Source organism: Calypte anna, chromosome 2 (assembly GCF_003957555.1).
Source record: "Calypte anna isolate BGI_N300 chromosome 2, bCalAnn1_v1.p, whole genome shotgun sequence".
Lineage (NCBI taxonomy): Eukaryota > Metazoa > Chordata > Aves > Apodiformes > Trochilidae > Calypte > Calypte anna.
Genome location: NC_044245.1, coordinates 45,325,894 through 45,339,075, shown reverse-complemented (window position 1 = coordinate 45,339,075; position 13,182 = coordinate 45,325,894). Strand labels below are relative to the sequence as shown.

At 41.3% G+C, this 13,182-nt stretch overlaps 1 protein-coding gene across 1 annotated transcript in view; it reads left to right on the top strand.

Moving 5' to 3' along the window:
- Nucleotides 1-13,182, top strand: part of VOPP1 (VOPP1 WW domain binding protein) — a 62,294-nt gene that overhangs the window by 44,507 nt on the left and 4,605 nt on the right. Inside the window, exon 3 of the mRNA XM_030446339.1 lies at nucleotides 11,171-11,248. Within this exon, the coding sequence (XP_030302199.1) occupies nucleotides 11,171-11,248 (78 nt within the window). The remainder of the gene's footprint in view (nucleotides 1-11,170; nucleotides 11,249-13,182) is intronic.

The window sequence follows — 13,182 nt, the reverse complement described above, 5'->3', positions numbered from 1 at the left end:
TCTTCCAAATATAATTCAATTTGTTAAGGCTAGACTGAGGAACTGATAGTTTTCCAGACTTTTGTGCCTCTACTGTGTGAATAATATACAGCTTATTTCAGACCAGAAGCTATCATGGAAAACTTTCCAGGAATTTGATCTTCTGCTGTTGACACAGATAATTTCAAAGATTGCTTTTAATTTACTTTGCTAACCAAACCAACTCTTCTCTATGTCCTGGCCACTGGATACTTTTCTCTTGCTTCAGAAAAATATTTATTTGTGTGACCTGGAAAAATAAGTGAGCAAATATAAGCAGAGAAAGGAATTAATCATTGGAGTCTAATTCTTATCCTTTGGAAAAGCAGAGTGTCAAGTTATCTCTGAGTTTGCTTAAAAAATTAGATTGTACATCTCCTCATGTGGATGCACAGAAAGCAATTCAGAATTTAATCTGTCACAACAAACTCAACTCTGATCATTTACAAAGGTCCTCAATCCTACTTCCACTTAAATAAGCCAACTGTCTTATTCTAGAGGTACTTGAAGTGCTGATGGTAGGTGGAAGAGATGGTCAAGATACTGCTATTACTTTGTACTAATGTGGATAATGACAGTGCATTAGCTGTTGAAACCACCTCCTCTGTTTGCAGATGCCAGCAGCACTTAATATACTCCAGCTGTTTTTCCCACTTCTGAACTGGGAATAGCAGAGGGAAGGTTGCCTTACATTTTGCTGTTGAGGAGTAGTTTGAGTAGAATGCTTGTGAATGTCCCCTCATTGCTGGGTGACTTACATTCCCTGGTATGACTGACCAGTCTCATGGGTCTTTTCTGTTTATTGTTCCTCCTGTTGTTAGCTACCATCACATTGGAGCTTTTAATCAGGTTATAAATTCCAGATGCTAGAACCTGCATGGTTTTAATCCTCTCCTTTGCAGGCTCCATGGCATATTTAAAAAGCAACATTAATGTTTCTTAGTATGAGTGGAAAGCATGTGTCCACAACAACAGAAATACTGTGGCTGATGTGACTGGATCGATTAAGGGGTCGCCCACAAAGGAAGGTTTAATGCTCTCCAGTGTTAAACTAAATTATTACAGTTCATCCTGTTGGATTATTATGTATTGAATTTTTAATAATGTGATATTCTAAGAGAAGTAGCGAGGAAGAGAGTATGTCTGATGAGAGATAACTCGGGTGGGAAGGGTTCTCAGGAGACCTCCAGCCTATCCTCCTACTCTGAGCAAGGTCAGCCATGAGGTCAGACCAGGTTGCTCAAGGCTTTAACCACTTAAATTTTGGGAAAACTCCAAGGAAGAAGGTGACACAACCTTTTTGGGCAATGTGCTCTGCTGCCTGGATATCCTCACGGTGGATAAGTTTTTCTACATATGGAGTCAGGACTTCTTTTTGTTTCAGTTTACATCCATCATGTTTTCCTCTCACACTGCACCACTGGGAAGATCTGGGTTCCATCTTCTTTGTAACCTCCTCCTCCGTACTGGCAGGCTGCTCTTGAGTCCCTCTGATGCTATTTCTTCTCTAGGCTGAACAAACCCAAGTCTCTCAAGCTCTCCTTATAGAGCAAATGCTCCAGCCCCTGACTATCTTGGTGGCCCTTGGCAGAGCTTACTCCAGTTTATTAGTTTCATTCTTTTTACTGGAATGCCAAAACTAAATGTGGCATTTTAGATGTATTTCAAGAAGTGCTTAGTGAAAGGTGATAGTTACTCTCCTTGATCCATTGGCTGGGCAACTGGCTGTTGACACAGTCCAGGATGCTGTTGGCCTTTATTGCTGTCATGGCACACTGCTGGCCTCATATTCAGCTTGCTGTCTACCATGACCCCTAGGGCCTTCTCAGCAGAGCTACTCCACAGCCAGCAATATGTTCATCCTTTCCACCGACAAGACTTGGCATCTGTTTTAGTTCTGTTTCATGAGGTTTCTGTCAGGCCATTCCTCCAACCAGTCTCGATCTTTGAGTGGCAGCCCAGCCCTTTGAGCTCATTGTCTGATCCCCAGTTTGGTGCTTTGTCCAAAGTTGGTGAGAGTATTCTGTTGTCAATTCCAGCTACACGCTTGCCAACAGGACAGGCCCTAACTTCTGTGGTACTACCAGCAATTACTTCATACTGACCCATTTACCACTGCCCTCTGAGACCCACCTCCCAAGCAAGTTTTTTATACCTATCTAGATGGCCACCTGTCCAAACTGTAATATTCAAACTTGTGTACAAGAATATTATGGGAGACAGTGTGAAAAACCTTGCTGAAATTGAAGTAAAGGACATCTGCTCTTATTCATCTGGGTTTTGAATGTAAGCCCTTGTGTGCTTGGTGGCCAGTCTGTAATAATGATTTTGTGAATTATCTAGAGCCTGCAAAATGCTCCAGATGAAAACAATAAAAGAGCAATTTTCTCTTGCTGTTAAATCTGATGGCTTGGAGAGCACTTCTCTCAGTGTGTGTACAAGAAGCTGGAAAAAACCCCCACAAAAACCAGAACAAGCTAGACACATTGTTGCATGATGGGAGAGACATTCTGTGCTCCACATCCTGTTATGTTTACTGCTTTTAATTAAGTTGGCTTTCCTGATGATATGCTTAGCTTTCCCACTGCAATTACAGCGGCATGAAGTGTCAGCAGGTGTGTGCTCAGGGCAGTAATCTAGCTGTTGATTTATTCCTCCATTTGATTTGAAGCCAGCACGGAGGAAGGAGAGGGGAGGCAGCTTGTAATGTTTTTGCACGCTTCCAGGCGCCTTGAATAGCTGGCACCGTACTGCAACAGAGACCCAAATTCAGGCCAGGGGCACCAATTTAGCAGTGAACAGCCACTGATACACAGCAGACACCACAGGTTAGCATATGTAGTTCAACACAAGAGTGTAAATGCACAGTTTTTATCACGGAGAACAGCTGTAGTTATCAGATGACCCGTATGCAAAGGCAACAAAAACCCATGGGCATTGCTTAGTCCTGTGTGGTCTTTAACGATAAGGGTACAAAACTTCACAACTAGCTTCAATTATCTGTGCCCTTAGGGTGGTATATTCCTCGCTTCAAATAAGGGCCTAGATTCCCTTGATGTTGGTGGGTCTGCTGAGGTTGTAGTCCCAAGTGCTGTAACCACGCAGCAACTGAATTTGCTGAATTTGCTTCAGTGGGTCAGTTGTCTGATGCACAACCTGGGAAGAATTAGGCTGCTGAATTAACAGCTCACTCAACTTGCTAGGAGTGAGTGAGGCAAGAGGGATTTGGTATCTCAGCCTTTAGAGGCAATTGAGCAGGTGACTGACTGAATTTGATACTTGAGGTCTGAAGCTCTGAATAGTTTCGGAGTCAGAGTCTGGCTGTGCATAGGCAGCTTATTCTGAGAAAGGTGAGGAAAGAGGAAAGGGGGCAGTCTCTGTGTTCTAGTGAAGTACTCTCTGAAACCATACTCTCTTCTGGCTGAGGTGGAGGAGGGAACCCAGTCCCCCATCCCCTTCTCAACTCCAGAGGATGCAATAACCACAGTTGTGGCTTATCATGAATAAGCCTCAGTTTTCCTGTTGAGGCCATTTGACTTGAAATGGTCATCAGAACATTAACTCTTCCATGTCCTATGTAAAAACTCTGATTCAATAAGCTCTGAATAAATTTCTTCAGGCTTCCTGTCAGTGGGGCAGGAAGGCTTGTGTCTGGTTTGAGCTCCATTGTACATCATCAAGGAGTACTTGACCCTGAAGTCATCTGGAAACTTCTAGCCCTTATGGATAGGAAGAACCTGAATTAAAATTTTGAAAGGCTTGGTGGCACCTAACTGTTGGCCCTTAGTATCCATGTGCTTCTCAGTGTTTAATCATGTGCTAGCTTGGTGAAGGAAAAAAAAAAAAAAGATTTACTATGCATGTTAAATTTGGGCTGATAGCAAATTCATGGACAATTCTCACCCTGCCAGCAGGTGGCTTATAACCTCCCAAAGAAGTAATTAGATGCAGGAGAACTTCATCTCCTGGAGCAGCAGGAGATACTCCCACTAGGAGCACCTTGAGATACAAAGAACTTATCATCTGTTTAATAAGGGGATCCGATGATTAACTAGAAGTCCTTGTTCCTGTTGGTATGAAATATATACAATTCCTCCTCCAGAAAAATAAAACTCGTCATACAGATTTTCTTTGGCTTACTTTTGCCAGAGCCTCAAGGTATGCTGTTTCTTCACTTTGTTCTGAGAAAGAAAGGCCTGCAGCCTATGTTGAAAAATGGCTATTTAAGGTACTGTATACTGCCACTGGACAAAGACCATACCATGGCAATTCTTGCTATCTTCTGCCATGGGAGGAGCAAAGGTAATTTTTAGATGAATGTGTGCTGGCCAGAAAGCCATGTGGTGAGACTTGCTGCCTTTACAGACAAGGAAAGTCCCTCTAGAGGGTGACTTTCCTCTTGGGGTCTGAGAAGAGAGGGCAGGGGTTATGGCAGGCCATTGAGTAGCAGAAGGCTTGTAAGAGGGTCTGTTTGATAGGAGCAGCTGAGCAAATACTTCTCATCCCATCAGAAATGGGGAAGGTTTACCATATTCTGCCTAGTTCTTGCACAGAGATGGTATTTATGGGTTCTTCACCTAAAGAATAATTAAGATATGATCCCTTTTCCAGCTGTTGCCTGCTCTTGTTTTTTCATGTCTGTGTGAAGGACAGGATCCAAGTATCTTCTCTTGTTATAGGAGATATCAGTTGTGTCAAAGCAGGCAGGAATGCAATCTGAGCAAATACTGTTTCTGTCTCTGTTGTTTCTAGTCTGCAGAAAAAAAACCCCAACCTGACAGCCCTTTTCCTCCTTTTTGCCTCATGTTTTCTTATGTAGGTAAGGACTGGGAGACATATCAAGTACCTCCATAACTATATATCTTGTACTTTCCTGGGAACCAGTGGCAGTGTTTTAATCTCAAGTACAGGTATTTCACTGATGATGTGGCTTCATTCAGCTATGAAACATACATGTTTTGTATATATTATATTAGTTATATATCTTCCAAAATCAGACCTACATTTTATGAGGCACTATTCTTGCATGTGCTAAGAAACCACCTCTGCTATGTATAAGAAAAGAAGATAAATGCTTTTGGGTGCTGAGAACCCATGACTACAGGTAATAGTGATGGAGTTGCCTCCATGCTGAAAATTAGGCCATGTATGACAAAAAGGTACAATTAGTTCCAAGACCAATGCTGGATAGCAGATGCTGCCTATAACTCTGCTCCACCAGACAAAGACCTTGCCTGTGTTCCTGCTCCTCAGGCATTCAAGTGAATGCCAGTGAAAGGCTGTGGCTTTGTGCTGGAGTGTCTTTCTAGAGAGAGATTAATCCACTTTGAGACTCAGAAATATTTAGGTGGACCTCCTGAGTACAGAGTTGATTCTGTTTTCCCATTTCCATGTCCATGGGCTGCTGTAGCAAAATTAATTCCTTGGAATAATCCCTCCACTGTGCTTGTAGTATTAAGCTGCTCCATGTGTCTGGTGGTCTTCCCCATGGGGGAAAAACTGGCTCTTCCCTTACATGGCAATACAGGCAATTGTTTTGGTATGAAAACAGCTTTTTGTTGAAAGATAGAAATGCACAGTTAAAAAGGTATGAAATAAATTAATTATGAAATAATCTTGGTAGAAAAATAACTCCCTCTCTTTCAGTTACATGGTATCCTCTCTCTCATTTCTGATCTTTCAGGTTTGAATCTTGGGGTAGTATAGTCCTGTTAAGCTCAGTGGCATAACTCCTCATTGATAGCTTCTGAGCCAGGTCTCTGAGCTTCATCAATAGCTTATTTCTGCTACTCACATTGTAGTGGCTGCCTGCCTTGGTTTTGTTTCATGGCTTGTTTGATGTTTCTCTGTTCAGCATCACTGTACCCTGACAGCTGAATTCCAAGAGAATTTAAATTTATTTTCTTTTTTTAAGTTTTTAAAGGTGTTTTGTTTTTTTGTTTTTTGTTTTGTTTTGTTTTGTGTGTCCTAGAATAACTGAATACCTATGCACACTTCAGCTGTCTGCCTTCATCTGTTCAGTGGTAGCAGATCTGAGTGTTCTGGTTTTGTGGGCTCAGCACTGAGTCTGCCTGGAGTCTGTCCCTTACCATCCTTGTGAGCACTTAGGGTTCTCCTTCTGGTTTCTTGCCCATGCCAGTATTAGGACTACAGCTGGGACTTCCTTAGCTTTTTGTGATGCCACTAGCCACCCGCCCCCAAAATATTTATTTTCTGTTCTGAATTTTGCTATATCCTCCTTTGCCTAACTTCCTGGCTCCCTTTGGTTCCCCCCTTCACTTCATAACGTGCTTCTTGTATTCCAGTGAATCCAAGTTTGCTTCACAGAGCTTCAAAATACATGCAGCAATCATTTCACTGGCATGCAACATTTTTTGGAATCAAAGTGAAGCTTGTCTTCAGGACACTGATTAGCAATCATACAGTTTACTGTATCTGGTTGCTGGGGGGCTTTTGTGATGCTTTTTTACCCTCTCATTCTCATTCTCTCTGTCTGCAGTAGGGTTTCTACTGTTACATGTGGATTAACAATTTATATTTTGTTTTGCTCTTCCAAAGAAGTTGCTAATCAAACATCTTAAATGTTAAATCAGGTTTTGGTATATATGATGTAAACAGTCTAAAAAGGAAATCTAAAAACTCTGCAGCCTGCATTTCAATCTGATGGTGTTAATGGGAAATACCCATGCTGAGTGAGGACAGGGAATGTTGTCAGACCACTCTAGCCACAGAGCATATTGAAGGCTATAATCCTTGCTTTACCTCCTTAATTTCTCCACTTCTTAGCAGGTATCAGTCAGGGAAGGTTTTTTAAAATGCTATTGTTTGCTGCAGTAGCTCTGCTAAGAAGGGATTTTTTCAGCTGTGTGGATGCAGGTATAAATGGAAAAGAGTTTCTGGACCATTTCATTAAACAGTTAGTATGCACAGAACCACTTGCAAGTACAGCGTTGGTTTGTGGAGTGTGGGTCATGCTTTATAACCTTACCTAAAATTTAGTGCTTTCTTTATGTATTAAGGAATGAAATTCCTGTGATCTGATATGCAATGTAACTTTGCACTCTGACACAGCAGTTCCTTGGTGTGCTAGCATTACAAGGTGTTGTACATGCAGATGCATTCATATCACTCTACTTAATTATGAATGAAAAGATGTGCTTTCTAAATCATAAGTCACATTTCAGACAGTTTTCAGAAGAGAGGCATGTGCTTGGTAAGTTGCAGATTAGCAGAGCAGCTAATGGATCATGTCTTGTCATTCAGTGGGTAAGAATGCAGAGCCAAAGCACGAGTGTTATGCATTAAATATGCATACCAATTCAATAAATATATGTGTGTATGCTTTATTGTTTTTCTGAACCAGGGTCTTAATTCTGCTGGGATTTGCTGTCAGGCAGTAAGAGAGAGTATTTCAAAGACTGATTATACTTATGCTTGTGCTACTCTGTTAATAAGCTGATCTAATTGTCATCTTTTGCCTGTTAATAAATACGGCTTTTGTAAGTAAGTGACTTCTTTTGTAACTGAGATTGATGTTGTAAGAAGTTGTGTTGTTTTTTCATAGTGCGTTGAGTCAAGAACAAGAGATCAGTCGAGCTTCTGTGCTACCCTGCTAGCAATATCAGCAAATAGGCCATTTGTTCTTCCAGTCTTTTTTGGCAGTGCATCAAGTGGTGGGGAATATAAAGAGAAGGTTGTTATCATGGCATCCTCCTTGATTCCAGGCTCCTACATATGGTATATGTGTTCATGTCCTCAGGCATGCAAATAAAATGCCCATTTGGTTTTACGGGTAAAAAGTGAAAGGGTTACTAATGTTAGATCTCAAAGGGATTTCCCTCCCAGTCATGATACTGGTTTAGTTTCCCAGATCCACTCAGCAAATGTAGTGCTTAGCCTGGGATGAGTTGCCTCAGAAAGCTTGCTGGCTGTTAGAAAATTGAAAGGCTCCAAAGGCTCATTAAGGCTCCAAAGAGCCTTAGTGAGAGACTCCTCCATCTTTTGGATCATCATTTTCAGCCATTTGAAAGTTCAATCATCTGCGCAGGAAACAACTTCTCTTTGGTGGCCTGTTTGTTTGCCATTCAGTGGTCTCAGGGGCTTCATAAAAATTCAGTAGTTGAGCTTTTCTCTCTTCCAGCAGGTTCTTTATCCCTCTTCTGCAGGAAGAAAAGATAAACTACTGAGACTTTAAAAATGGTGCTGAGTTGTAGCCTAGACAATTTAGAAATTGAAATAAAAAGTTAATTCAAGTACTATACTCCTCATACAGATGCTTTTTCAATCTTAGTGGTTTGAATGGCTAAATTGTATATTTTAAAATAAGCTTTTCTCATCTCTTTTGACTCTGGAGGAAGCAGATGCAAAATATGCAAGGTAAGGGTGGGCACAGAGATGTGTTATGTGCAACCTCCCTTGGCTCTCTGTTTTAGTTAAACTTTTAACTCAAGATCTTGAGGCTTGATCTGGGCTTAGGTGACAGAGACCTGGTGCATCCACCTCCCATCCTGCATGTGGTCATCTGTAGGTGTCTAGGCTGACAGAGCCAATGTGTGGAGTCAGAGATGAAGACTGCTCACATGCCTAAAATCTTTGGTTTTTAGTCCTTGATTGCCTCAAGAAGGGCTTCTGTATTTATAGGCTCTGTTTTCTCTCTGCTTTTCCAGCCCAATGAAGTGCTTGGTGAGCAACATCACTTACAGTAGCAAGTGCCCATCAGCTTGGATAAAGTATTCCAACCAAAAGCATATTGAAGAGCAAAAGGAATACCATGACCTCGGTTTTAACCAGGCAGTGGCTGCCATGGCATTTTATAAAGACCTGAACACATCTTGAAAAGTTGGGGAGCATGGAGGGTTAGGATTAATTTCTTGGTCCAAATGGGACTGAAGTTAATGTTGACTTACTAAGTCTTGTTAGTTTTGTGAGGTCTGTTAGCTCTGGGTATGAACAGTTGTTAGAGTCGTAGCAAGCTTTAAAGAATAAAAGTTGGATATGGGTCACTCAGAGTCAGTGGTGGCAAAGTAGGTGTTTTGTCTTTTGGTGTGAGAATCTTACTCTGCTTGAGTCTCAAGCTGGGTGCCTCAGTATATTAATGGGCCTTGCCTTGCTGATCATGTCAGATCCTCTGGCTTGCTTAAATAAATCTTCCCTACTTGTCACCAGAAGAGCTGTTTTCACTTGCAAAATGACTGATTATGTATCCACAGAACATCCTATTCTGGCCCCAATTAGAGGCTGAAGCCTATGTGACATGATGTGTTTTGTGAGTGAAGGCTTGTTCATTGGGCATATAAATGTGTAATTGTCTGTACAATTATCCAATTGATTTTTATTTATCTTGTATAGAAATATGAGACCACAGTCATGTATTTTCCAAAGCCAAATGCCTAATTAAATATGTTCATTGAACATACAGATGGGAACACTGTTAAAAAGATCAATTGAATTGTGGTAGCTTCTTATTTCTTTTGGTCTGTGGATATACTAATCTGAATTTTTTCATCTAAGCCTGCCAGAGACCATAGTTTCTGTGCTACCTCTGTCCTTTTTCCTACTCAGTATGTTTTGTTGGCGTGGGGACTGGCAGTTACCATAGAAATTCTTCAGAGGTTGCAGTTAATACATGTGCTAGCTTTTAGTGAAGTGGAACCTTTTGCTTACAGCAAAAAGGTGTATCAGGTGCTCTGATACATTTAAAATTGTTCTATTCCATGTCATAGACTCATAGAATGGGACCTTAAGGATCATCTGGTCCAACTCTTCTAATGCTATTGTTTATCTGATATGTCGCAGCTGAGACTTAACACTTTCCAAACTGGGGAACACATCACTTCCCCTGGGAGTGTCTGACTGTCCTCATAGTGAAAAATTTTCCTCTTGTGTTCAAATGGAATCTCACCAGGAGCCCATTGCCTCTTGTCTTGTCCACGTGACTCCTTGTCAATAGGAAATCTCCATCTTCTTTGTAGCTGCCATTTAAGTACTTGAATATCATGATAAGGTCTCCCCTAAGCCTTCTCTTCTCAAGGCTGAACAGACCCAGTTCTCTCAGCCTCTCTTCATAGGACAGGTGCTCCAGTCATCTGATCATCCTCATGGCTCTTCTCTGGACCTTCTCCAGACTGTCCCCATCCTTTTTGTACAGCAGGGACCAAAACTGAACACAATACTCCAGGTGTGTTCTCCACAATACTCTGACAAGCGCCGAGTAGAGTAGGATGATGACTTCTTTATCTCTGCTGGTGATGCCCATGTTGATGCAGCCCAGCATCCTGTTGGCTTATTTGCTGCTGCAGCACATTGTTTGCTCATGTTGAGCCTCTTGTCCACCAAGACCCCCAGGACCCTTTTCACAAGACTGCTTTCTAGCCATGGGAATCCCAATTTGATATGTGGATTGTTTTAGAGGAAAACCTAGTTAAATAGTGGGAGTTGTTGGCAGTTGCAGTCCAGTGGAAAAAAAAATGTTGGCAAAAAAATGCCTTTAAATTTGCAAATAACGGTATGCTTGAAGTTTTTTCTGTGCTTAGTGGTTTCTCTGTTTGGAAGCTACTGATTTGCAGAGAATGAGCAGTCTGGAAGTTTTGACTTTGCAGCTGTTGTCTGTTGCAGTGAATAAAACCCCAAATGGCTCATAATTGAGGTCTTCAGTGTTTATTTACCATGAAAGAAAATTAAAAAATATTGCTTTATAACATGTCCTTTTATAATTAATTTATTAAGCACTGCATTCATTCATGCTGAGGTGGCTTTAAAAGAGGTATATAGGGGGATAGTTTCAATTACATGTTCCCAAGTTGTGATAGAGTGGTGCCATGGATATGAACATATGATTGACAACTTTATCCAGCCAAGGGCAATCTATTCTTATTCATAGACCCACAGAATTTTTAGAGTTGAAAAGGTCCTTTAAAGACGAACTAGTCCATTCCCCCTGCCATGGGGAGGGACATCTTTCACTAGATCAAGTTGCTCAGAGCTCTGCCTGACCTAAGCCTGAACACCTCCAGGAGGCTTTGCCTCCCAGGCTCACAGCAATGTTAAATAATGCCCCTGGCAGGGGTGTGATCACTGTCAGGGTTGGGAGACACCATTTAAACCTGAGTGACAGCCACTCCCCTAACAGCCTTTTCTCTTTATTTCTCTGCAGATGTCGCTCCTATGAGGACTGCTGTGGCTCAAGATGCTGTGTAAGAGCTCTGTCTATCCAGCGACTATGGTATTTTTGGTAGGTCAGGGCATTTGGGAACTTTGTTTGTCTTGTTCTTGTCTTGTTCACAGGACTTAAGCCAGGATATTGCCAGCCCTACAATTTAAAAATAAAGATTAAATATGCAGTAATGTATATGGGTACATATAAATGTAAGGACTTTTTGCTTACAAAATTCTCCCAATGTAGTGAGAAGACACTGAAAAAGGAGGTTACTTGTGTCATACTGGCCTCTCCTGATTCTGTATCCTGATGGTCTGTTGAGGCAGAAGTCACATTTTTATCCAAAACTGCTGGATTCTTTATGCCCGTCTTTGCTACTACCAAGCAGCAGCATTTGTCTGTTTTTTATGGGCACTCAGTTTTAAGAGAGGATTGTATAAGGACGATTGTGAATTCAGGCAAGGTTTAAGAAATCTGAAGCCAGATGAATTGAGGCTTCAATTAGAAAGGGAGAGAAGTACATTTATGACTGTGAGGTTTTCACTGGAGATGACAGCAAGGGAGAAGTAGGCAGAAAGATTTGAGCTTGTGAAACCAGCAGTTCAGTAATCTGGATAAAGCTTAAACTAATCACTGTTATATGCATAATGAAAAAACATGGGAAATTTTTCTTGGAGAGGAATTCAAGAAATCACCTGAATAAAACATTCTCATTACAGTAGAGAAAATGCAAAAGCTCTCCTAAAAAAACTGATTTCAGGAATTTTTATATAGAATTTCAGAACTGCTTATAAAAAAGCCTTCAAAATTGATACAAATAAACACTGAAAAACAGAAGGCTGATATATACTATAATACAGAGATTTGCTGAATCTGACTGGGATTTCAGTGTACAATCCTTACTGATATAACTGAAGAGCTCTACATCTCAATCCCTGAGGTGACGTTGTAAATCTCTGTTTTTCTGTTCAGAACAAATCCTTTGCAGGAATGCTGCCAAAATGTATTAATATTGGCTCAGGGAACCAGGATCTCCTTCTGCTCTTGTTTCCACCATAGATAGAAGAACAGAATTTCACCCTCTGTGTGAAATACCTTTTGCTGCCGTGCAGTGTCACACTCTTTCTCTGGGGAACCTGGAGTGCTCCAGAAGAGCATGGTTTGCCCATGCCGAAGGCTTGCCTCTGGTCAATTTTGGTGGCTTCTGGCCAACTTCCATCCTTTCCATAAGAGCACAGATGTCATTGCCTTTCATTAAAGGTCCCTGAAGTGATGTGGCAGTTCCAGGCAGAAGAACCATTTGGGTTTGTGGGGGTTTGCATCAGTCTTTAACATGTCCAATAACTAACCAAGGAAACACAACAAAAGGCACTGTCTGAAAAACAAAATCTTCTGTTGTGCCCTGGTTGCATGTGCCTGTTTCCACAGCACTAGGGCAAGGGAATGATGAGGACAGTTTAGTCAGGTCAGAAGAGAAGCTGAGAAGAGAACAACTGTGGCAAGATTGTCCTCTTTCTTGAGAATGTATATCCTGTCTAGGAAGCACAAAGCAGAGCTTCTTCAGTACACAAAGCAGAGTATCTTTAGTACTGAATGGTTCAGTCTTCTGGCTTGAGCTTAAATGCCAGCTACCATATTTCCCATGGGAGACAAAATAACAGCACTGGGTAATAAAAGAACGCGTAAGAATCTTCTTTTAAGGGTAACAGCAAAATAGTATTCCTCTTTGTCCTCCAGAAAACTCCTGGTCAGCCTCAGTGCTGTAAGCATGAAGTTTTGTGTCCAAGATATGCAGTTTGAAACTGTAACAACTTGGAATTTCAATTCAGCATCCCTGTGGCAAAGGTCAGCTATGAACCTGAACTTTCCAAAAGGTCAAGGGTGATTTCATTTCAAATTTGTGTTTTACATTCCAGAAAACATCAGACAATAGTACTAATGTCTGAAGGTTTCTGTAATATATCCATAAGTGTCCCATGAGTGCTATCTTAATTGATACAGACCTGCTC